Source organism: Pezoporus flaviventris, unplaced genomic scaffold (assembly GCF_033815535.1).
Source record: "Pezoporus flaviventris isolate CSIRO_AGI_PZ_B2104156 unplaced genomic scaffold, CSIRO_AGI_Pfla_v1 ptg000002l, whole genome shotgun sequence".
NCBI lineage: Eukaryota > Metazoa > Chordata > Aves > Psittaciformes > Psittacidae > Pezoporus > Pezoporus flaviventris.
The window spans coordinates 52,803,586-52,830,267 of NW_026892550.1; the positions used below are offsets into that span (position 1 = coordinate 52,803,586).

Here is a 26,682-nt window from a genome sequence, read left to right on the forward strand (position 1 = left end):
AAAGGCCAATTCACTATGGAGGGTGATGAACTCACAATGCAAGTGTTAAAAATGTAACAGTTCTGTTTTTGTCGTAGTAGACCTTTTAGATGGTCACATCTTACATGACCACCAGGTGTAGATTAGCATTGGTCACATTAACCATTTCTGCCTCTGCACTTCTTGGAAACCCAGTGTCAGACCATTTTCAACCAATGATATGTGGGGATACACTGGGGAACTCTGCTCAGCTGCTTGTGACAAGGAACCCTTTTTTGAGGAAGGCCTGTCTCCAAGTAGTAAAGTATTCCCCGTGTCATAGTAAGAAATCAAGCACATGAGCAGTCATCTTCACTATCCTGAGAAGGTGCTCTGAGGTAGCTATGAACCTCTTTCTTCTAAAATAAACAAACTGTGTCATCATTATTAGTAAGAATGAGAAGAATTATGGATCCTGCCCCCAGACTGAAGGCTAAGAGAACTCATTAAGAATCCACCAAAGTTAGCTGGCCTGCAACTAACACTTACTGAAGTTTTCTGGTTAGGAGTGTATTATAAAAGACCTGTTTGTAAATTTATTGCAAAGAATGGAATGTTTTGATAATTATTCAAACCTTTGAATCAAAGCCTCATTAGACTTCAATAAAATCTACTGGTTTATGGGACAGAGGTTAAGAGATATAATAAGGAAAAGATCTCACCAAGATAATATTCATTGGAATCACAGAAAAAGATAAAATAAGGTAAAAAAGGAGGGATGAAGTTAAAACAGAACCTTCATCCCAGTTTCTGGAAACTTTACAGAGCCTCACAGATAAAACACCTTTTGTTGTCCAGATCACAGTATCACAGTATGCTGGAGATTAGAAGGGACCTCAAGAGATCATCTAGTCCAATCCCCCTGCCGGAGCAGGAACACCTAGATAAGGTTACACAGGAATGTGTCCAGGCGGGTTTTGAATGTCTCCAGAGAAGGAGACTCCACAACCTCCCTGCACAGCCTGTTCCAGTGTTCCGTCACCCTCACTGAGAAGAAGTTTCTTCTCAAGTTTAAGTGGAACCTCTTGTGTTCCAGTTTGTACCCATTACCCCTTGTCCTATCATTGTTTGCCACTGAGTAGAGCCTGGCTCCATCCTCATGACACTCCCCCTTTGTATATTTATAGACACTAATAAGGTTACCCCTCAGTCTCCTCTTCTCTAAACTATAGAGACCCAGCTCCCTCAGTCTTTCCTCATAAGGGAGATGCTCCACTCCCTTAATCATCTTCGTTGCCCTGCGCTGGACTCTCTCCAGCAGCTCCCTGTCCTTCTTGAACTGAGGGGCCCAGAACTGGACACAATATTCCAGATGGGGTCTCACCAGGGCAGAGTAGAGGGGAAGGAGGACCTCTCTCGACCTACTAACCACCCCTCTTCTAATACACCCCAGGATGCCATTGGCCTTCTTGGCCACAAGGGCACAGTGTTGGCTCATGGTCATCCTGTCGTCCACTAGGACCCCCAGGTCCCTCTCCCCTACACTGCTCTCTAACAGGTCGTTTCCCAACCTATACTGGAACCTGGGATTGTTCCTGCCCAGATGCAGGACTCTACACTTTCCCTTGTTATATTTCATCAAGTTATTCCCTGCCCAAATCTCCAGCCTGTCCAGGTCTCGCTGGATGGCAGCACAGCCTTCTGGCGTGTCAGCCACTCCTCCCAGCTTAGTGTCATCAGCAAACTTGCTGATAGTACACTCAATTCCCTCATCTAAATCGTTGATGAATATATTAAATAATACTGGTCCCAGTACTGACCCTTGAAGCACTCCACTAGTTACAGGCCTCCAACTAGACTCCGCCCCATAGACTACAACTCTCTGGCTTCCCTCCTTCAGCCAGTTCGCAGTCCACCTCACTACCTGATCATCCAGTCCACACTTCCTCAATTTAGCTGTGAGGATGCTGTGGGAGACTGTGTCAAATGCTTTGCTGAAGTCAAGGTAGACCACATCCACCGCTCTGCCATCATCCATCCACCATGTTATTTCCTCATAAAAGGCTAAGAGATCGGTCAAGCATGATTTCCCCTTGGTGAAGCCATGTTGACTGCCCCTCATAACCCTCTTATCCTTGATATGCCTTAAGATGGCACCAAGGATAAGGTGTTCCATCACTTTCCAGGGATGGAGGTGAGGCTGACCGGTCTATAGTTACCCAGGTCCTCCTCCTTGCCCTTTTTGAAGACTGGAGTGACATTTGCTTTCCTCCAGTCCTCAGGCACCTCTCCCGTTTCCCAAGACTTGGTAAAGATGATGGAGATTGGTCTAGCAACGACTTCCGCCAGTTCCCTCAGCACCTGCGGGTGCATCCCATCTGGACCCATGGATTTATGGATGTTCAGATTGCTCAACTGGTCTCTAACCCATTCCTCACGGACTAAGGCAAACCGCTCCGTTGACCTGACTTCATCTGAGGTCTCAGGGGTACAGGGCTCTTCAGGACTGCCTGCAGCAGAGTAGACAGAGACAAAGAAGGCATTCAGTAACTCTGCCATCTCTGTATCTTCTGTCACCAGGGCACCCATCCCATTCATCAGTGGGCCTACATTGCCTCTGGTGTTAGTTTTATCTGCCATGTATTTGAAAAAGCTCTTTTTGCTGTCCTTGACCCTTCTCGCCAGGTTTAATTCTAAGGAGGCCTTAGTCATCCTAGCTGCCTTCCTACATCCTCTAGCAGCAGCCTTATATTCCTCCCAAGTGGCCAGCCCCTCCTTCCATGACCTGTAAACTCTCCTCTTCCACTTGAGCATACCCAGCAATTCCCTATTTAGCCACGCAGGTCTCCTGGCCCTCTTCCTTGACTTCCTACGTGTCAGGATGCTCCGATCTTGAGCTCGGAAAAAGCAATCCTTGAATGCCAACCAACTATCTTGGGCCCCTTTACCTTCAAGCAGCCTTGCCCATGGGATTTCCCCTAGCAATTGCTTGAAAAGGCCAAAGTTTGCCCTGCTAAAGCCCAGGGTTGCAATCCTACTTGCTATTCTACTGGTCCTACCACACAAGATCCTGAATTCCACCATCTCGTGGTCGCTGCAACCAAGGCAGCCCTCAACCCTTGCTGCTTCAACCAGATCCTCCTTGTTAGTGAGGATGAGATCCAGCAGCGCTCCTCTCCTGGTCGGCTCATCCACCATTTGCAGGAGGAAGTTATCATCCATACACTGGAGGAACCTCCTGGACTGTGGCTGGGTTGCCGAGTGGTCCTTCCAGCAAACATCAGGGAAGTTAAAATCCCCCATGACGACCACGGCCTGTGACTGTGAGGCCGCTCTCAGCTGCCTGTAGAAGGCCTCGTCAACTTCCTCACCCTGATCTGGTGGTCTGTAACAGACACCCACAACAGTATCACCCCTGCCAGCCTGCCCCTTAATTCTCACCCACAGACTCTCAACTCGCTCGTCACCTGTCCCTGGGCAGAACTCGGTGCATTGTAGTTGCTCCCGTACATAAAGAACAACCCCACCACCCCTCCTGGCTGGCCTGTCTTTCCTGAAGAGGACATAGCCCTCCATGACTATATTCCAGTCATGCGAGCTGTCCCACCACGTCTCTGTAATTGCCACCAGATCATAGTCTCCTGACTTAACACAGGTTTCCAACTCCTCCTGCTTATTTCCCATGCTGTGTGCATCAGTGTACAGACATTCCAGGGAGCGAGCTGAGCACACCGATTTCACCCTAGGATTGTAGGAGGCCTCCCAGTCTTCATCAGTTCTGGAGTGCTGCCCCACTGGGGCAAGCCCAGCTACAACCCCATCCCCCTTCAAATCTAGTTTAAAGCTCTCCAAATGAGCCCTGCTAATTCGTGCCCCAGCATCCTTTTGCCTCTGTGAGATAAACCTTGCCCACTTGTCATTGTCCAGACTGGTGCCCCATAAAACCAGCTTTTATCAAAGAATCCAAAGCCCTGCCTGCAGCACCAGTCTCGAAGCCAATCGTTTATGTACTGAATCTTCCCATTCCTTCCCACATCATCAGTGGAAGATGGAAGGAGTGAGGAGAAGATCACTCGAGCCCCAGACTCTTCCACCATCCGCCCCAAGGCCCTGTAGTCTTTCTTCATCCCCCTCAGACTGCGGGAAGCAGCTTCCCCCTCACCTGTCTGGAAGATCAGCAGCGGGTAGTAGTCTGTCGGGTGCACCAGGTTGGGGAGCGCCCTGGTGATATCCCTGATTCCTGCTCCAGGCAGACTACACACTTCCCTATGATGAGGGTCAACTCTGCATATCGGGCCCTCTGTTCCTCTCAGAAGGGAATCCCCTACTACAATGACCCTTCTTTCTTTCTTATCAGAGGCAGTCTTGAGGTGCAAAGTTGACCCCCTTTTCCTATGTGGCCTTGTGGGCTGGCCTTGCCCCACATTCTCACCTACCTCTCCTTCAAGATCCAGGGCCTCGAACCTATTACGGAGGGACACCTGGGGAAGCAGGGCAGGAAGGGGGGAGGGTTTCCCACAACGCCGAACCGGAACTCGCTTCCAACCCTCATCGTCTTTTTGGTCCCCTACCTCTGCGCAACAGCTGCAGGGCAAGGGCTGTCTCCGGCCATCCCCCTCTGTGTGAGAAGGCAGGGGGTCCTTCCCCTTTTGGGGGGTATCTCCCTGGAACCGTTCCGACTGGCACGCCAGGGAGTTACTCCACCAGTCGATCTCCCTTTCACACTCCCTGATGGTCCTCAGCGTCTCAACCTCCTCCTTAAGTTTTGCCACCAGATCCTTGTTTGTTTCAGTTTTGTGATGAGATGTTAAGGTAATATTAGATATTGCTTCCTAGTGTCTTTTTCCACATACATGACAAGAACAAAATTCCTTACAATGTATCCAAATTTAAGACTAGTGATATTAGGAAAAGAACTAAGTCTTTAAATGGTGTTTAAGTTCCTCTTTGTAAGATGACTTTGCAAATTTCAGACACACAACTCCCCCAGTTGAAGTAGCTTTAGTACTTTTGATACAGACCTCTCAGAACAAGGATTTCTTGACTCTCTTAAATCCAATGTGATTGTTGTCACTGAATTTTTGTCCATATCTGAAAAAAGATGTTGTGCAGCTAGTTGTTGGCTTCTCTTAAATGTGTAAAGGACCTGGTTCTTTCCTAGTAAGGCCACAGTGCTACTTGTTTCAATGAGATCCCCCTGAGTCCATTACTTCTGGAGTGCCTACAGAACACATGGAAGCTGCACAGCCATTGATAACCCTTTTGAAGATAAGAATGTTTTTCACTGAGGTCCCTAGAAGAGCAAACAAGAATATTTACCTGTACTTGTTCTCTGACCCTTTCACATTGCTATGAACAGGATTCCAGCTTTTTATATTAACTCACTATTGACAATAAGAAGCCTTGCCTCTATACCAGGCCATTAGCACAAGGAAATGGCTGTATACCATGAGTGATGTGCAAGCCCTTAGACTGCAAAATCAGAGATCAAGAAATGGATTGACAAGGAAATAGACCCTTGCCTCAGAATACTTCCTGCGATCCTCCTTTTATCTAAATTGGTCTTCACCAGGTAAAGTTAAAGTTTGTCACACGAAGCAAAGAGTAAAAAACTATCGCATAGATGGTACAATCTTTACTGTATTAATCCTGTTAATGATTATCTCCCTGCCAACTGGTGTCAGCAGTACAGAACAGATAACATCTCTGATTTCTGATCTGATCTCACCATTCCCTCTATAGTCCTTAGTGTTGCAACAGTAGAGGCTATTCCTGAGCTGAACTTATGTTAAAGTTTTTATGGCTGCCTTCAAGGTTTGTAGGACTAAACTGTATTAGCAATAACACTGATCTTTAGCACAAGCATATCTAAGGAGCAGAACATACTCTGACTACACGAAACATTATTGCATCTTTTAAACCTAGATTACATCTCTTTAAAGTATGAAAAGAGTATATGGAATTTTCTGATATCAGTCTGCACTGTATGAATAATACTTGGTTTACCCAGTACAGAAAATTCAGTTCGATGCACTGAGTATATATCTTACTTTGGAACATGCAGGAAATCATAGAATCATAGAATAGTTAGGGTTGGAAAGGACCTTAAGATCATCTAGTTCCAACCCCCCTGCCATGGGCAGGGACACCTCACACTAAACCATATCACCCAAGGCCTCGTCCAACCTGGTCTTGAACACTGCCAGGGATGGAGCATTCACAACCTCCTTGGGCAACCCATTCCAGTGCCTCACCACCCTAACAGGAAAGAATTCCCTTTTTATATTCAATCTAAGCTTCCTCTGTTTAAGTTTTAACCCATTACCCCTTGTCCTGTCACTACAGTCCCTAATGAAGAGTCCCTCCCCAGCATCCCTATAGGCCCCCTTCAGATACTGGAAGGCTGCTATGAGGTCTCCATGCAGCCTTCTCTTCTCCAGGCTGAACAGCCCCAACTTTCTCAGCCTGTTTTCATACAGGAGGTGCTCCAGTCCCCTGATCATCCTCGTGGCCCTTCTCTGGACTTGTTCCAACAGTTCCATGTCCTTTTTATGTTGAGGACACCAGAACTGCACACAATACTCCAAGTGAGGTCTCCCAAGAGCAGAGTAGAGGGGCAGGATCACCGCCTTCTACCTGCTGGTCACACTCCTTTTGATGCAGCCCAGGATACGGTTGGCTTTCTGGTCTGCAAGCGCACAATGCCTGCTCATGTTCATTTTTGCATCTGCAAATATCTCTGTATTTAATGTGCTGTAAAAGTGTCTAAAGAATCTAACATAAGCATCTGAGTTTTAGCATGGAAACTGTGCAAATTCAAACCTCTGCCTCCAGAAGATTTTCTTGCTACCCTTGCATTTAGATTCAGAGTTAACATGTCCCTCAGCTAGTCAACACCTTAGGAAAAGGGAGAGTGTTCAAGAGGAACATAAAATGCAGACAGAAGGAATGGGGTGCTCTGGTCTCTTGAAGGAGCACCCCTTTCACCTTTTGAAAAGGAGCACATTCTAGTTAGTCCACAGCAGTACGAACAATCAGGAACTGTCAGCTTTGTTGGCAGGAAGCAAATAGCCTCTGTACCTCTCCAGGGTTCACCTCTGCTTGGAGATCTTCTTCCTTCTTGGGCAGCAACCTGCACAGGCAAGGCGTCCGCCCCAACCTCATATAAGCCACACAAGCAAATGCTACCCCGAGCTCAGATTACTAGCTGCAGCATATGAAACCATGTCATCCCACCATAGCAAAATCCTTCTCCAGCTAAATTAGAGCTGACATTCTGCATTTTGGCAAAGCTTTCCTTCTTTTTCATAAAAAAAACAAAAAAACAAAAAAAACACAAAAACACAAATCCTCATCAAATATATTGTTCAAGATCTCTTGGCATTGTTAGAAAAATTGAATCTTGCCCTGACTCCCCTGCCCTAGCACACACTAGCCATTTCAATACTTAACAAGAATCAAAAGCTTCAAATCAGGGACAGACTACATTAACAGACTTTTGTGGTCCTGACCAGCTCCAGCTGGGACCCACACCCCTACTTATTGGAGCCCTATCTAGGATCAGGTTGGGCTTTTATCCCCTTTTTTAAGCACTGCCAGTCAGTGGTTTAGGACTCTCACCCTCACTTTCCAACTAGACCTCTTTCATCACTGTAGACACCCACATGGTGAACTGGTGCTTCATCAGAATTTACTAGCATGCTTTCAAGCTTTGAGCCCAGAATTTCATGGCAAGGCAAGCTGTACTACTTGCCATGTAATCAGATATGAAAAACCTGAAAGCTCCTAAAGAATGTGTTTTACCATTTTACTCTATGTCATTCATCAACTGCCACTATAGATAGTATTTTAGCCCTGTGCATGGGCAAAGGCTTCTAAGCATCTTCACTAAACATCTTCTATAAGTGCTCCCTCCTGAAAGTTCTTTAAAAGAAACATTAATATTGCCTTCTGGATAACACCAACAAACACAGTCATGGCATAATGGAGTTGAGAAGAACAACTTCAGATGAGGTAAGAAAGAAACCGATGTACCTCCCATCGCTTTGGAAAAATTACTGCAAAATTTGGAAAGATTCAGCAAAGCATGAACAGAGACTTTATCGTCATACTCTAGAAAATACAGCATTTCTCTTGGATGGCACCAGAATTAGCATGAAGGATCTGAACATGTAAACTTCCAAATGCCCGTGTATTGTCTTGCAAATGAATCCAGTGTATGTTAGGACTTCAAGCATTTTAATGGAGTAGGTTCCTTTTTCATTCCGGAGAAGTAACTTACATCTACTGGGGGCAAGCAATGGTGCAGTTTAAGTTACATTGTAATGAAATGTTGGAGTCTGGCTCTAAAAACATCTAAGTTGTAAAAACGATAGTAGCACAGTTCAAAGAAAGTACATTTTAGAACCAGGGTGATCAAGTGCACTTGAAGCATTAGCAATATTAAACATCTAACTTCACAATGGCATGGCAGGGAAACATTATTCTGCTGTTTACTTGAGTAGAGGGACGTCACATAGATGCAGTAAGAGCCTGTCCTTTTAGCCTGTTGGTTTCTTTCTGGCAAAAGCTATCACTGAAGGATGCAGCTAAAACATGGGAGTTAACCATCACGTGAGGGTAATCTCCAGAACAAAACAGCATTTGAAACTCAGAGCCTTTATCATACAACTTTGAGGTTATTTAGCTGAAGTTCTTTCTGTGGTAATAAACATTCGTATCAGTTTATGGTTTATGCTTGTTCCACTTTCCATATGTGAGGACACTAATGCTATTTCTGTGTAATTTGCAACTGTTAAAGCCACTCCTGATGACAGAATAAAGTCCAATTGCATGCAATAAGATAGAACCATTTCTAGCATTTCAAAACATACTGGTGAATCCTGAGTAAACTATTAACCTGTTAAACTAGGAGACTAATTGCACTACTATAGTACAGGAATTCCTCTGAAAATGAATGCTCAGTTTTCATTTAAGCAACATGCTTCTCTTAGAGCCAACAGCTGTGGCTGCCTAAACTCAAAATACTGGAAATCTATCAGTAGAAGTTTAAAACAGAACAGTACCGTGACACCATTTGCATAACCAGGCAAACCTGAATAAATATGATTCAGGTTCCCTCACTGCCACCTTCATACAGCTGCAGAAAGTAATCTGGTTTGTACTTCTGGGTATTGAAGAGAAAAGGAAAGTTAAATCCAGGTGTTTTCAGGGCAGCACGCATAGGAGAGAGCACAGCCCAGCTCTTCCACTCTAGCCTGAGTAGCCGGCCAACAAGAGTGGATTATCTTCGCAGAGACATTAGTGTGAAGAAAGAGAAACACTACTAAATCGGGAGGAAACAATGTTATTCTCCACACCTGTTCTTCATTGGTATGTGAGTGAAACATCTGTTCCTATTTATAAATGAGTAACGAAATTGCCACAGAGTGAGATAATGGCAGTCTGTCCTCATCAGAATAGCAAAAGTATCTTTTCAAGATACGCAGCTCAGGAAAACAGCATGGGTTTCCACTTGCTGGAACAGGAAAGTAAATCACAAACTGATACAAACATCCCTCAAAGCCATATTTCCATCTCTGCTGGGTCACTTGGCTCATAGCTTTTGTAACTTGGTTATCTGAAGTATAGAAATAGTCACACAGCTTTGGGAACAGGCATAAACACAGGTCTGGTCTTGACTGCTCTTACGTTGGTGGGAGACGAACATTAAAAGCCTGTGCATATAATGTTAGCACAAGAGAATTGAATCTGAAGTGCCACACATCTGTCATTGAGTCACACAAGTGCCAAAAATAAACCAACCAAAACCAACTGGGTTGCCTCATAAACTGCCCCTCCAGGGAAATATTTTTACATATAATCATCCTCTACAGCAGATATACAGAAATCTCACCCAGTCATCACCTCAGAAAGCGAATTCCTTTAGTCAACACCTCCTTTGACCACTTTCTCCCCAGCTCTTTTGTTCAGAACAGTTAAGGCCATTCCCTCTGCTCTGCTGGTCATTGCCTGGCTTCACCACTTGCTTTCTGGGTGAGGCTGTAAATCCTAGCAGATCAAGGGATTTGGAACTGTATTTAAGAGACTAGTTCATGCTGTTCCCAGGGGGGAGGTGGCTTTAGTGATTTGCTGCATAAAAGCACTTTGTTTGCCTTGTTACAATTTCTGACACTCCTAAATCTGTGAATGTATGCTGGTAAACACCTGAGGAACTGAATTTTAGAATTTTCCCTCATCAGAAGGCATTAATGGGTGAGGGTTTTTACTGACCCCCATGGAGGAATACAAAGGCTTTGAGGTGACACGGTATTTAGGGTTGCAGAAATTAAACAGAGGCTGTAGAAATGATGGTCTGTCTGAACTGAACTAGTTGCCAACAACTTGGTAAGCAGACAGTATCGACAGACAGTACCTCTTGTTGGGACACAGTATTACACTTGGCTACTAATAATGACTGTGATTCAGGCTGAATATGGGGTCAGCACCACTCAGGAGGATCGCTCTAATCCTTGCTGCACTGGGTCTTCTGTCCTGGGTGAGGCTGTGGAATTAGTGCTGAATTTTATTTCCTGACAGAGCCAGATAGCAGAGTCCTCATCTGAGCCCTGCACTGAGTCATCAGGTAAAAGGCACTAAGAGTCCATATAGAGAACTCGCTTGGACACTGCTACTGGTCACGTGTGTGACCTAAAGCAATGTATCAACTCCCTGTCTGTAGGAATTTTTCAGTATATTTCAGGAGACAAAAAGTCCTAAGTCTTCCTGTACCACAAGGAAGGTCTGGCACAACGTGAGCACAGACACACAGCTCAATGTGGTGATGGCAATAATCCAAATGATCACACAAGCATAACCAGAACTCATCTTTTTTAAAATGAGGCTGTATATCTGTCTGCAAATCTAGATATAGCCAAGGGTATAACACTGGTTTTGATAGAATGGTAGGAACACAGAGCTGAAGCATATAATACATACAAGCTTTCAGGATAACCTTGGAAAACAAGTGCTGACTTTTGTTTTTCTACATATCTTCTTTTTTTTTTGCTTTTTCCTTCACAAAAATATTAAACTAGATTACAATTTTGGCAATTCTTTTTTTAATATTTATTTCATTATTCTGAAGATTAAGCGTAAGATTGGATGGTTACATTCACTAGGAAGCACTTGAAAAACTGGGCCACTTGTTTAAATGCTTCATGTGAAGCTGGGAGTCTCAGTTGAGTGTGTGCCAAAATATTGCAACAGGACAATAGGGAACAGCTTGTGCAGCATGTTAAACTGTAGTGAGTCTGCCTGAAAGCAAGGGTATGAACTCTGCTTTCCCTGCATCGCTAAATCTGCAGATACCACTTAGAGGAAAATAGGAATTAAGAAAACCAAAGGGCAAAGCAGAAGGAGCCTTTCTATTTCTCTATCTGGAGCATTAAAGGGTTTTTACCTACTATTGTTAAAACAACACCCTTAAATGTCACACAGTCAGAAGCATTCCTTTGTAATCTAGGCAAAATATCCCCAAATATCAGCAATTCAGGTATCTGCCCGGGTATGGGATAATGGACAATTAAAATAGTAATCAGGAAGAACTGGGGGATGGAAATAGGTATCCTTTTATGTTAACAACTTTGTAGTTGACTACAAAGACAATATTGTTTTAAGCCTCTCTGTAACTTGTGATTAGCTTTAGCACCTTTTCCCATTTTTCCCCAACAACTTGATTAGCAGACAGTATGGACAGACTGAAGATTTTAACATCTCTGTCAATAATAGAGGTATTACAGACCAAACAACATGGAAGGGAGTGGCATAGCTTTTGTCAAAAAAACAGGCTGACCCTCCAGCTGGAATAGACAGACTCAGCTCTTGTACAAACAAGCCCTTATGTCATCATCAACTTGGTGCACAGATTTTTATTTAAAAAAATAAAATTATTAAAGTTCTGTCTCTGAGAGAGCTCTTTTGTTGCCGTGTATTGTTGTAGTAGTGTATCTTTCTCAAAAAAAGAAAAAGTTATTTCCATTATAAAAAAATCACATGGAACTTTAAGGTGTGAGGACTTCAGTAGATTGCACCTTGCTTCATTTGTTACCCTAAGCATATGCTTCAGAAACAGCTTCCTTTTCTTGGCAAAATAAAGTATGATCATTGTAAAACTGCGCTGAACAGTTTGTCCTTTGACTTTCTAATCTTTAGACTGACACACAAGCATTGAAGAACACTGTTGATTGCACCATAGATATGAGTACTGATAACTCAGCTGGCAATTGCTTTGTCCTAGAGTCCAGTAAGTATTCTTCTCTACTGAGTATATATCTTAATGGAGTTATTTAATTTGAAGAACTTTAAATAAAGTCCTGTATCATCATGAGAAGCAAGCCAACAGAATGAAAGCCTGTCATGTAATGTGAATTACATGTAATACGAATTGCGTATGTTGGATTACAAATAATCAAGATGAATAGTAAATACCTATTTGCCTACATGGCTATACCAATATACTTGTCCTACGACTTCATTTCATTCTCCCTTTCCATTTCTTAGTGCCCTACTTTTTTCTCATGTCACATGACAGTAGACGCACTCTCTGGGCAAGGACAAAGCCTCTCCTCCATCTAAAAGCATTAGACTGCTCTTGAATGTAAGTATATAAATAGAAAAAAGTTCTGTGAGGAAGAAGCATCTGATACCCTATGTCTAAATGCTCCCCTCAGACATAGTAATAAATGTAGGCCTTCCCTGCCCTACTTCTTGATCTCTGTCTTTAGTGAATGGAAACATTATTACTGACCTCAGAAGGAACCAGAAATAGCCCAAAAACAGCATACACAAGTAGTAGTACGTTTTTCTAAAAGAATTAGGACAGAGGCTGAAAAGTTGTCTTTTATGTCCATTTTCCTTTATTAGGTTTGTTGGTATTTTCATGGCTTCTATTACCAGAAGTGATCAGAAGGAAGTTTGTTTTAGCAAAGAAAGATTCCTGCTAAAGTCTATCACTGGGCTTTGAGGGAAAAAAAAATGTGAATTAAAGTGAGAAGGGGAAAAAAGCTCTATGGGAAATATCTGCCTGTACCAATATCCCATTCTGTAGCTTGTCCTGTAAAACACTAGTACTCAAAGTTCTTCCCTTCTGGGGGAAGGGGTGAGGCAGAAGGGAGGAAGTTAGATCTATAATTGTCAACTTTCTTTCATCCCCCAATCTCTTGATTAATTCTCAAATGCCTTAATATAACTACAATCCTGTTTACAAAGGGGAAAAAAAGGATTTTTTTTCTTTTTTTAATGTAATAGTAAATGAAATATTTTTTTGCCACGGCAACTGGTTTATCAGCTTTATCACTCTGGCCAAGAAAATGGCTTGGAAGTAACCTAAATACATGCTGACAGACAATTCCCCTGAGATTACATCTCCAACTGGGCAAAAATGCTTAACTGTCATCTCCTCTTCCATTAACTTGGTTTCATTTATGAAATTAAATTATTAAGTTCTTTAGTGCTGGAAATCATGCAAGCAATTATTTTCATGTGACTGGGCATGATTTCTGAGGCATCTTAAGTAGGAAAAGACTACATGAATTTACATAGCAGAACAGGTCAGAAACCTCAGTCCACTGTTCTGCTTCTCGGTGGCTTGCATTAGATGCTTCATGAATAGCATCTATGGCCACTCACTATGAATGCCACTATGAAAGAAATATATGTGAGAGAAACTTGAAAGGTTTTCCTCTAGCCTGTGTCAAATTTACTACCTCTTAAAGCTCTATGAGTTTCCTTAGTATTATATTATGGCATAGGTAAATAGCTTAATCTAAGCTACCCATTATGTTTGCACTGTTATCATGTCGCTCTTTTTTTCAGATTCTCAAGCACTTTGCTATTGACTGTTATGGTATTGCTGTCAGTGCACACCATTGTAATAGAGCAAGATTCAGGGTCTCAATCTCTCTTGGTGATTAAAAGGATGATTGATCCTTCCATTCTGTTTGTTGTGCCAGTTAGTTTGATGCCTTCTTTTATTCCCACTATAGATTTTTTCAGTAAAATGAGAAACCAACAATTTACTGTAAGTGAAAACATGCCTTCAACTGAAAATACTGTTTTCCAGAGTAATGTTCAATGAAGCTAGATTCATACTTGGATTTAGTACTATTGCTGTACACTGAGCAGAAATCATTACTGGGCTGACTAATGCTTTGTTTTCATTTATTCATTCTGTGAACCTACCCTGCTTCTGAAGGGAAAAGCAGTACAAATAAGCCTGCCCTGAAGGTTAACAGTTTCAGGTTGGGGCCAGTCAAGGTAAAAAGGAAATTTTACACTTCTCCATCAAAATGCTTTTCTTCTTATGCCCTGCTATCTAGACATAGAAATGGACCAATATAACTGCACCAAATGACACAACAGTGCCCAAGGGCAGAGGTGACACCTCAGGGAATTGCAAATTAGACAGATTAAAGGCTGTTGGATGGCAAGTGGAGGGAGGAGGCTTTCTAGGGTATTGTCACTCACTCTGAAAAAAAAAGTGAAGAGAGTGGAAAGTAACTTTTTCATTCTAAGAGGATAAAATGCCTTCAGAAGCTCATCAAGGAATTTCCCACTGAGTTTCTAAATTGCAGTATTTGTTTTCCGGTAGGCCTGCTGGTGGCCCAGCCTATCTAGAGGTTTCCCTGTAAAAGCTTGTTGCTCTTCTCACTTTTGCTTAGGAAGTTGATAAGTAAAATGTATGTTGAGTGAATTTGAAAAAATGTCCGTATAAGATAAATTGTATTTTGTCCATACAGTAGAACCCTCCTCAGGCATGTTTTTAAAGACAAGAATGAAATTTCACATTGGAAGCTCTGCTCTTTGAAGTGCAGAGCAATAAACTGTAATTATTTTAATGACCAGTGTTGACAAGAATTATGGTACTAAGATGTAAAAACAATAAAGTATGTCAGAATTGGAAAGTTGGAACTGTATTCCCAGGATCCAGACTATTCTGGTTTTGTATTAGAGATTAATGATTAAAAACTAATTCATTAGATATTAATGATTAAAAGCAAGCACATCTTGGTAGCAATGAAATGGAAGATTAAATGATGATGTGACGTGACATGATATGATATGATATATGACATGATATATCAAAGCAAACGAATACAGTTTGAATTGCTTTGCTTACACAAATAGTATAAGATGACATTCACATTTCAAGGCAAAGAATCTATGTTCTGGAATTTAACAGGAAAAAAAGGAAAGGAACAAAATAAAGTCTCTACTAAAGGTAACTCCCAGTAGTTTGTTGCAAAGAGGCTTTCAGGTAATTCCCTTCAGCCTTGACCCTAGCAATAAAATAGCACTGACCTGCTGGGAAACACTGCAGAAACTCAAAATAGGTGGTGGGACTGCACTGCACTTCCGTCCAGCATGTTATACATGAACCTCTTCAGTCTGCAGCAGGAAATAATGCAGTCCTCCTAAGGCACTGCAGCCAACAGTACCACACAGCTGGGGCCAGATTTCAAAGATCTAAACGAGGAACCAGTTATGACTGAAGAAATCCTGACTGTCATTCTCAAATCACTTTAAAACATTCGCACTTCCAAATAACACAACCCAAAAGGACTTGGTTTGTAGTTAAAAACTGTCATAAAAAAGATTGAGTGTGGCACAAGTACCACTGCAAGCTAGTAATTACTCAGACTTGTGAATTCTAGGGGGTTAATTATTACTAGAGGGTGTTCAAAGCCAAAGATGGAGACACAATTGGTCATAACAGATATAAGAAAACAGTGGACAAGGGAATTATTTCTGACACAGTTCATTTGTGATCTGGGGGAAGAGCACAACCAGCTTCACATTTCTCAAATTAATGTCCTAAACATTTTTTTTTTTTTTTTTTTTTTGCTGGAAGGCCACAGGGAGAAGTGAAGTGCAGCTCTGCCAGAAAGCAGTCACTGCAGCAGATTGCTTCATGCCTTCTCTTTTTGCAATGACAAATCTAATGAGGAGTGTTTAGCATAAAGAGGGCCAAATTCCTCCTGATGGAGGCAGAGAGGCTCCATTTATTATCCCTTAATCTTGCAGCAGGGGCAGCTGAGGGAACAGAAGAAAATTAGAGGTCCTTAGACTCTTGCTGCCCTTACGTTGCCTTAACGTCCCTTTAAACAGGGAGCCAAAGACTTCCTTGGCATAGGTTCAGTAAGTGTTTCGAGTTATTTCAAGGACGGACTTGGCTTGGATTTTCATTTGTGAGTTGCAGTGAAAGGTTGTTTTTTTTCTTCTTTTTTAATATACTTCATCCATTTCCACATCTTTGATGCTTTCCAGAGCAGCTCTTTTTCTCATTGTCATCTTCAATAAGGATTTCCTAGGACTGTGTGACTCTTTCCTGAATGCCTACAGCAGGTTTCTGCTAGTGCTGATCCTGGCTGTCACTTGCAAAAATTTTATTCCATTTTCCAAACTTAAAATTGGATATTGTATTGAAAATGAATGGTTGTCAATCTGGACATAAAAATTAAAACTCATTTATATTCCTGGTAGTTGTCTGAAAAGATCACTGGACATTTCTTCTAGGGTGTGTACATGTCCCCACCAGCAATTTCATGACAGAGCAGAGTGACTTCATACCCACATTAGGTAGCTAAATCGGCTACCTAAAAAAGCTAGTGTGATAATTATGGTGCAGACTGAGAACTAAACCCTAACTTCAGATGAAATTGCTTCAATTACAAATCAACACCAAACGATAGCAGATGTTAGCATTGCCCAGGTGACTGATAAGATTATTAAAATATCTTTTCATTTTTCCAGAAATTAAACTAAAGCAATTTAAACTTGTCCAAGCTTGGCTAGCTCTTGCCTGCAGTCATACTTGCAGTTTATGCTGGAGCAGCTTGGTGTGAGCTTTCTTCCACTTTCCATATGGGGATTCATTACCTTATGCCTGTGAGGTGAGAGGGTAGACAAAGTATCTATCTAGCTCCTCTGGGAAAGCAGACTTTGTTCCTTGCCCCTCTCTACCTGGAGACAGCAGAGCAGGGAAAGCATTGGCATTGTCTTTGGGAGCTCTGCCCTCCTTTATTGCTGCTGTGTAGAGGAATTAATAGTTTGAGCCCTGTCTTATCCTTGAACATGTATATTAGGTCAATGCAGCTAGGCAGCTTCTTAGCGTTGCTATCTGACCCCAGCGGTGTCAGCTGGGAACAAAACATATTTCTGATATGAGAGGGATAACTTTGCTCATAACTACCACTATCAGAAATATATTATACCTATTTTTGGCTTCAACTAGGCTTGAACCTTATAAAGAGAAGTTCAATGCTTGAGCTTGGGCATAACTGCACTTCCGCTCTTGATTGGCAGGAGAAACCTATTGGAGATTATTATCTCTGCTGCTTGTTCAGCTAATTTGTTTGTCACTTGTCATTAGCTTGTAATGGGTTTTACTGCTAGTGTTGTTTTAAGGCTTAGGATAAGAAACACATATATTTTTGCTGGTTAGGACCAGCTCATCATTTCTAGCTCTTACTGAAGGAGATACTTGTTACCAGTGAAGAAATCTGCAAGTCTCATCATAATTACAGTAAATAACCTGCTCTGCAGTCTATAAACTAAAACAGCATTTTTAATTTTCAGATTAAAAATGTAGCAGAAAAGCTTATGGCTGAGAATGAAAATGGGACAGATGTAGAAAACATGCCTGAAATTAAGACACACTATCTTGTCACTTATGGTCTGCTCTGGTTTAAAATGTCTTATTTCAAATCTATTCCTGCTTTTTTCCATGTCCTGTCCAATCAGAACAAGAGAAAAGCTGAAATGGTTTTAAATGTTAAGTCCATGATCTTCAATGCTGGCTCTGTTGCTAGAAGTTAAATTCTTACCCAATCCATTAAAGGGCACTTATTTCCCATGTCATATCTAGTTTTGATCATAGCAAAAAAATGAGAAACAATAAAAACAGACATAATATGAAACAGATTTTTTGCTTTCTGCTTAATTTTTTTTCATTGTTTTTTCACTTTTGAAAATGTCTGTGTAAGATTGATGCTCTGCAAGAAAAAGACCTTATATTTTTCTCAGTTCCTGTTGGAAAATCTTGCTTTTAAAACAAGATGCTATTCAAATAGTAGTGTGCTGTAAGAGTGCTGATGCTGACTGGGTGGCTAAAGTTCCCCATGGCTGGTGACATTTCAGAGTGAGACTTATAAAGCTTGTGAGCAGATCCATCTCTAAACAGACTGGATAAGTCTATCCTAGAAAAGCTCCTTCCCCGATTCAATGCATCTCACTCAGAGCATATGTTGACTGATTCTAGGGCTTAAGTCAACCCATCCAGGTGAAAATTCATCCATCTCAAAAAAAAAAACAAAACCCAAAAAACAAAGAGGCAGTTGTCAGAGATTTGTAACTGATTTGAAGAGTGATGTTAACCTGTCTCCTAATAACTAAAACAGGAGGCTTGAAGCCAAACTGATATGCCTGATTAAAAATCTGCTCAAGTGGGCTCCATAAGTGGAGAAAAAGGGTTAAGAGATCCAGGGACTGAGGTTTCTATTCTACACCATTTTCCTTTAGTTCAGCATCAGATAAGGTCAAGACTACTGCTTTACACAGTTTCACACTGCATTAACAACATTTTGCTTCCAGGCTTAGCAAGGCCTTACTTACAGTAAGTTTCACCAAGCAGAATCAGGCTTTATTCAATTAATTTGTTTTGATGGAGCACCACATTGTGATGACATGCAGTAAATACTAAATTAGATCTTTAGTACATAAATCACATAACTGCCTATTTACAAGTGTCCCTCACAGCAAGAGTTCACAGTCTGCACTGTAATTGTGCAGCCCAACAAAGCAATGCAATCCCAGGCTACCAGATTGCATGCACGTTATGTGCAATCTCCCAAGAACTGGCCCTATGAGAAGGGAAGAGGAATTTAAGATGTTTTAAAGTTTGAAGTCAGTGATCAAAATTTATTGCTCCTCTGTGCATTCTTTAGGCCATGACTCCCTTGAATTACTCTGTAAAGGTAAATGAGCCTAGAAAAGAGGGAAAACATTTGAAAAGGCCTTGAAAGATGTATGTGATTTTTGCTGGGTTTTTGAGCCTTCGGAGATGTCATTTCCCAAACTATAGGGTGAAAGTTCAAGAAAATCTTTGCTAGTAAGAAGAAAAAGTAAAAAAAAGTCAAACCTTGAAAATCTAAACAATACACAGCAGGGGGAAAAGAAGGAAGAGGTAGTGGCAAAGGTTGAGGGTTCGGAGCACTTACACCTCTATGCGCAAAACTTTTCTGAAAGCTGCTGACAGAGCTTTGGCATCTGATCATCCCCTGACTGCTGATTAACATAGCAGTGTTTTATATTTAACTCAGGCCAGAGCAGGAGGGGCTGGGGGTGGGGTTGCACTGCTTATAAGGGGAGCACGGCAGGAACAATGTTCTTCTGTGTCAGTTCCCTCCATCTCCCAGCCCAGCTGCACTCCTTTTGATCATTCACATTTCCTCCAAATGCATGTTGTCATTAATTAATCGAGTGTCTCATGGAAAGCGAGGTGGGGGAGATGGGCAGACAACAGCTATAGCTACACCATTAAAATACAAACCAAGTCTGCTGAGTTTACTGAATGCGAGTGCTGAAGTGACTAATAAGCTTTTTTACAGTTAATGTTTTCCTCTGAGGACAGACCCAGGACCAGAGATGGAGGGCATGCATTTTGAGGATGAGAAGACCAAGAGGTACTGCATGAAGACAAAGCATGTGGCTATCATCTGTGGCGTCGTGGTCATTGTAGGTCTTGCCGTGGGGCTTGGCGTGGGATTGAGCAGACCTAAATCTCAACAACATTCAGGGGAAACAGATCAGCCAACAAACCCTCCTCCCTCAGCGGACTTGAGTCCCTGTCCTTCTAGAAATGATGAGACTGGTGACTGGACCAATTTTAGACTGCCCACTTATGTCAAGCCTATCCACTATGATCTGGAAATGAAGCCTGAAATGGAGACAGACACTTACACTGGGACAGTCAGTATTTCCATTGCTTTGGAAAAATCTACCAGCTACCTGTGGCTCCACCTGCGAGAGACCAAGATTACAGAAATGCCAACACTCCAGAAATCTTCAGGACAGCAAATTGCTGTGAATGACTGCTTTGGTTACGAGCCACAAGAATACATAGTGATGAAGGCAGAAACAGAGCTCTCTGTCACTGATGAAAGTGATCCCTATATACTCACCCTGAAGTTTCAAGGCTGGCTGAATGGTTCCCTGGTTGGGTTTTATAGGACCACCTACACTGAGAACGGACTTATCAAGTAAAGCAGTTTTTCTTTTATTTATTACACTTTCTTCCCTACTTCTTCAGGCGTGCTCTATTCCTATTTCAGCTTCTCAGTCTTGTCTCTCACCAATTTGCTGACATTTCTGGGCTGTTCTTTAGTTTTCTCATTCCCCAAAGGAAAATGCTGTATTCAAAACCCTTTGGCTGCTGACAAGTGAGTGTGGGCTGGAGAGATGAGGGGTTTGTTATTATTATTCTGAAAAACTTTTTCAAACTCTACTGGTCCCAGGTTACCTTTGAGCTTTACAAATGGTTCTGTCAAGGAGCTGGAGGGATTGAGGCCTGTTTTTATAAAGAGCATACAGCTCTCTCCTGTCACTCCCCAACATAACAGGTTTAGTGCAAAATGTTCTTGTGATAGTTTTCCTGACATCATGCCTCCTTAATGTTGTAAGCCTGAGGAATATCCAGACTTCCCTGTCCCCTCTTCAGCTGCTTTAAATTATGGGTAGGAAAGTCCAAATGATTAAGGTTATCTTTGACTTGGATTTTTTTTTTTGTTCTCCATCTCTTCCTTTTTAATGTATCAATAGTTATTGAAAGATTACAAAGCCTCTGCCAGTCCATTTAACCCCTTCCACTTCCTAGGTTTGCACTATTTTCAGGTGGAAGTTTGAAAAAGCCACTGCCTACTGCTCAGAGACATTTCTTTGCAGTTAACATATGGAGAGAACACTCATTTTTTTCAATATTTACATTTCTGAAGTGACTCATTCCAGCCTTTATGTCTAGAAGGTAAACTTGGATAGAGTTTTCCAAGTCCCTGTAGCAGAACATGGAGACAAACACTGGTGTGTTTTCACTTGTTTGCTCCCCTGGGATAATGTTGTCATGAGTGAGAGTCTCATCAGCTCCAATTCAGCTGCTGGCAGGCAATGCCAGGAGTAGCAGCAGTGACAGGCACCAGGAGCAGAAAATCCAAGAAGCAGAGGAAAAAAGAAAACATTAATTGCTCATACTTACTTAAACGTATTTATCTGATCTGGGAAGAAGCCATGTAAAGAACAGCTTGGACCTCAAAAAGCTCTTTCCCTATTGTTTTTCTCCAAATACCACCTTTGTATTGCTCTGACTCAGAAGGTGCTTTGGTTTTATGGTTTGAGTATCTGACATGCCTGCAGAATTTTAAAGTGTAACCTGTTAGCATCTTTCTAAGTTGAGGTGTGTTACTTCCTTTGTATTAGTGAGGGATACCTAGATATTAAGTGAATTGCTCCAGGTCTGTCACAACACCGGAACAGCAGAGCCAGAATGAAGGTCTCCGGAGTCACATAGCAGAATAGGTGAGTGACCATCTTTCAGATCCAGACAGTATAGGAAGACAACGACCAAGCATCTGATGTTAGGAAGAAAAGAGAACTGCATAAGCTAAAGAAAGCATAAAATGTGAGCTCACTTCAAGAGGGTTCCTACTTCTTGATTTGAATGCTGAAAGCTACAATTGCAAGGGTGATCTTAGCCAGCAGTCTGACACACTCAATACAAAAAGGAACTTGAGTGTGTGTGTGTGTTTGTTTGTTAAGCTTGAGAAGGGCTTTAGTAAGAATGAGTGAATGGTAATTTCTGTAATGCTTTCCATGTGGTTATGTTTGGGCAGAAGCAATGTACATGATAGTAATAAGTACAGCTTTGAAATGAAAGCAACCACCGGCCAAGTTGCTGCTATGCAAATTGGGGTAGGTGATAGGATGGGGTGAAGAAGGATGGCAAGAGAAGGATTTTATTACCTATTGAAACTGCATTTTCCCCTGGCTTTCTGCTTAAAAAACAGTGCTGACTAGAATTATCTTTTTTTACTTCAGCTTTGCCTGAGGCAGACATCAACCCTGGAAAATTTCAACCCAAATAGTTCCCTTTTTGTCATGTTATAAGTAAATACAGATCAAATTGGGTAATAGCAAAAGTCAAGCAAGTCTATTAATAGTGGATGCTAGAGAGAAGGGCGCTGAGGTGAAAATGAGAGCCAACATGTAATTAACTTACTCCCCCTCCCTTCCAGGCAGTGTTAAAAGCAGTGGGACTTTTTGAACAAATTTATAATACTGGAAAGTCAGATCCCAGGGCTGAGCTGCTCCCCAGCTGTCTATCTGTGAAGGTAAAGGTTTGCCAAAGCATTGATATAATGCCTTTTTTTACAAACTGGGCATGTGTCCAGGCTCTGCTTTTGCTGAGATTCAAATGTCCCATCACATGTCACGGAAAACAGGTAGACATGCAATGAACACACCTGCAAGTCTGGTATCCTTGTGAGGCTTAGGGAGAAGAATGCCTCATTTGGGAATCCTGTTCAAACAGATCACACAATCCCCATGAGGACAAAGGTGGTTTTGGACATGCTCAGAAGTGGATTTTGAGATACCTTGGGAACACGATTATTTAAATTGATGTGCACATGTGGGTAGGGATCAGGAAAAGTATAAAATTCGAGAATGCAGATTTTATATTACACCTACTTAGATCCTCCTGTGGGTGCCCAATTCCAGCTGTAAGAACTGAAGTCCTTTTGTAAAGCTGCTACTCTGCGCATATCATCATTTCACCTTTGATGAAAGGGGAACAACAGTTCTTCCCTACTTTGCATGATGCAGTGAGCATAAATATGTTATTCTCAAATATTTTACAGAAAGGAACACAACAGCAGTGCTTACTTGGTGTAATGGGTTCTTTTAACTCTCAAGGAATGTAATAAAACCCCTTTTAATTTTGTTAATATTGCAGATAATACAAAAATGTCACAACAGTTTTTTTTTTTATTTTGCATTACTGTTAATGACAAGGTGTGGCTTCTCTGTTATAGGAATTCCCCCTGTCCTCCATAAGAGGAAAACCAGAGGCTTATAAAATATACTTAGCTGGGCACATGTCTAACAGAGCGACTTGAATTTAGGGTTTGATTGATTAGGGAAAGGCAGAACACTCTTTAGCATACAGAACTAGCACTTCCAGATTTCTTCAAGGAGGAAATTTTCTCAGAAGCAGCAGTGAATCTGAATTTTAGGAAAGACTAGGAGAAAAATGCCTTAATTATCCCAAGGGGAGGAGTCTTTGCACAACCCTTTCTGCTTTGGAAATAATAAAGGAGGGGGGGTGGTGGAAACTCATCATGGTTCTAAATGCAGCACTGTTTTATTTTGGGAACAACAGCTGGATGTAGTCTCAGCCAGATCTTCATTCCTTATTACTATGATATTTACAACTGTCACCTCCAGTTCACATTTAAAGGTCTGGATATCAACAGCAAGTAGAAGGACAAAAGCCACCAAGCAATGAAGAAAATCTTATCCAAAACCTACATTATACAGTGTGAAAGGAAATGGCATTTTATGTTTCTAGTGCCACTTCTATGCATGATGTTGCCTGGACTTATCATCTATCCCGTAGTGCTAAGGTTTTGCACTGCTGATGCACAAATCAGCAAACGTGGAGGCTGTATGCCTCTACAAATATATGAGGATAGATGGATTATCACCTTATAAATCAACAGAGATATCACAGTCTTATCAATCTGAAGGAACAAGATATAAATGTGTCAAAACATAGAGACAATTTTTTAAGCAACAGCTGTGAAGCATTGCCCTGGGGACTTGAAGTTAACTGAATTGTGAAATGGCTTTCAAATCCTGCAGAAAGTAGAGGGTGACATAAAGAAAAAAAAAAATTACCAAGCAAAAAAAGAAACTGTTGAGCCTGAAGTTACGTTAAGGTGAACGTTCATTATGCTTTCTGCCCATGAACCTTTGAGTTACTATTCCTATGAACATGAATAGAAAGAACCCAGACATATTACCTCCATCAGGCTTGTAAATGACCCTTGTTGCTACAAGTTCCTAAAGACCAGTTTAGAATTTAACTGTCACAGGGAAATGCCAAGGGCAACAGAAACATCGAAAAAATTGTTTGTCAAGTGAGCTTGTAGGATTGCTGCAGATCAGTAATTTACGATGTGCACTTTTAATTACTTTTTGGAAAGAAAAACTACCTTAATATTGTTAGAGCAGCTGTAGAAGTGCTGTCAGAAAATGCTCAACATTCCAGATTAATTGAAGAAGCATCTGTGATCCCTTTCACCATCAATCACTGGAAAATACGCTCTGCTACTGTATGTGGGAGCCTGATGTCACCGTGAGAAGTAATCATATTATATGAACGTTCTTAAATTTCACCTTATTTTTTATGTGACCCTTATTGTCTAGCTCCTCCAGTTGCTTTTGAATAGCTGAGACGACATTCTAAACCGCCCCCCCCCCAACGCAGCTAGCATAGCATCAGTTACATACTATGATGTTCAGCTGAAATTAACATGCTTCCTCCAGCAGTTTCATCAATGGAATCAGGGAAGCACCAGCAGAAAACTGTAATTGGTAACTGCAGAAAAAAGAAACACACAAATAGGATGAGATTTTAGGGGCACTTATGCAATTCCAAAGTGTCTTCTCAGGAGATGTTCAGGACTCCAATCTGAACATCTGCTCTAGTGGGTGAAAGACTTAAGTCACATGGAGTGACTAAAGTAAACATCCCTATACCATGACATTAATTTTCTTTCAGATTATAACATCAATAGATTATTTTTAGACACATAAATCAATGGGAAAGCTCATGAGGAAGGTGAGCAAAATTTTTACCATCCGTGAGTGGTCATTCCTAACATTGCCTGGCTCCTAAAAATTTTTTGTGATAAACAACCTAGAGAATGTTGATGACAGACTTTGGGGTATACATGTTACACATGCCTCTACGATGCCAGCTTCTGCATTTCTGATGTTCCCTGCTTTTATGAATGGACAAGTAAACACAAATATTTGTAGTTGACTTTAGTATATGAAATTGCTAAAATTGTGCTTAGAAATTGCAGATAGGATTTAAAAGGTACGTAATGAAGGCTTGCCAATGTGTTGTTTGTTTAAGGAGCATTGCAGCTACAGATCATGAACCAACAGATGCACGGAAATCTTTTCCTTGCTTTGATGAGCCCAACAAAAAGGCGACTTACAACATATCTATCATCCATCAAGACACATACCAAGCACTATCAAACATGCCAGTACAGGTATGTATTTCCCAGCTCTGCTGCCTAAGTGGAATGGTTCTTATTATAAAGGCACTGGAAAGGTAACATGGATTGCAAGGTCCTTGCATATTCACAGATTCTAGTATCCAGACACTGTAAAGTGAATGGTTAATAAATATTCCATAAAACAGGACTGGATGGTTAGTTAGGAATCCCAGTGGTCCACAAGCACACAATATGGCAACACAGAGCCAAATCCAAAGCAGAAATAAAACATCTCTTCTGTCTTCTGCTAGCTGGCCCTCTGTTCAGATATTCTAGATAAGCATCCCTCACTAACTATAAATAGGTAGTGGCAGGTTCTTCAGTCAAACCAGGTGGACTCTGAGAAGAAATGCTCTGGAAGACAGCTGCTTCCCGGATGGGAATTCCAAAATATTCACTGAAACAATATAACAATCCAAAGCGAGGGTCTGCTGATCATAATCTGACGGTAAAGGATCCTTCTAGCAAGAAAGTCCAGGATTATTTTTAATAATACAGAAATTAAAATCCCATCTTTCAGATCATGGGTGTGGACATTTGTCAGTACACCATGAATGTAATTTCCTAACTAATCTATTTCTGGACCTGGTGGTTCAAATTCCAAGTTTTTAATGAAATTCAATGGCATCAATTATTTACCTCTGGGCCTTCTGGAAGAAGATTGAATGGCTTTCATCTGAGAGAGTTTCTAATGAATAGCTTAACTGAACGTGTAGTCCAATGTATAATTTCTAATAAATATGTTCTGAAGTGGGAAATAAAGTGCCAAGAAAAAAAAAAAAATAAATAATAGAAGAAATAAATAAAGAGCTTCCAGCCTCCAGGCTGTTGACATTTGCATCTTCCAAATCATTCCTTCATCCAGAAAACAAAGGGTTGCTTTAATGTGTACTGCTTTATTTAAAGAGTCCCCCAAACCTTAATTATCCCTTAGCAATGCAGCTGACAGAACTATTACCAATCTGCTACAGCTACCTCCCAGACCCTTTGCAAACTTAAAGTTCTGACGTATTGTTATTAAAAATCTTTCTATGATAGAACATCAGGCACTTTGATGAACAACAAATGAGAGTATTTGCTGTACCTTTCCTTGCAGACCTCAGATAAGTGAGAGTACTGGCAAGGAAAGTGCGGGGATGAGGCTAGATGTTGTGGAGATTTAGTCAGTTTTGAGATTTACTTTACATCTTTACATGCGCACTTTGCCTCTAATATGGACATACAAAAATGAGCTTTCAAATTCAAAGGGCTAGCTACCACTTGTTGATTAATCCTCTAAAATCCAAGTACAAGCAGGGAAATGTATATTATACTGGGTTGATACTCAGGTTTGACTAACAGATGA

At 41.4% G+C, this 26,682-nt stretch overlaps 1 protein-coding gene across 1 annotated transcript in view; it reads left to right on the top strand.

Moving 5' to 3' along the window:
- Positions 1 to 19,373: 19,373 nt before the first annotated feature.
- ENPEP (glutamyl aminopeptidase) overlaps positions 19,374 to 26,682 on the top strand; it is a 36,007-nt gene continuing 28,698 nt past the window's right edge. The window contains exons 1-2 of the mRNA XM_061478638.1: positions 19,374 to 20,255; positions 25,190 to 25,331. Coding sequence (XP_061334622.1) covers positions 19,642 to 20,255; positions 25,190 to 25,331 — 756 coding nt within the window. The 5' untranslated portion in view covers positions 19,374 to 19,641. The remainder of the gene's footprint in view (positions 20,256 to 25,189; positions 25,332 to 26,682) is intronic.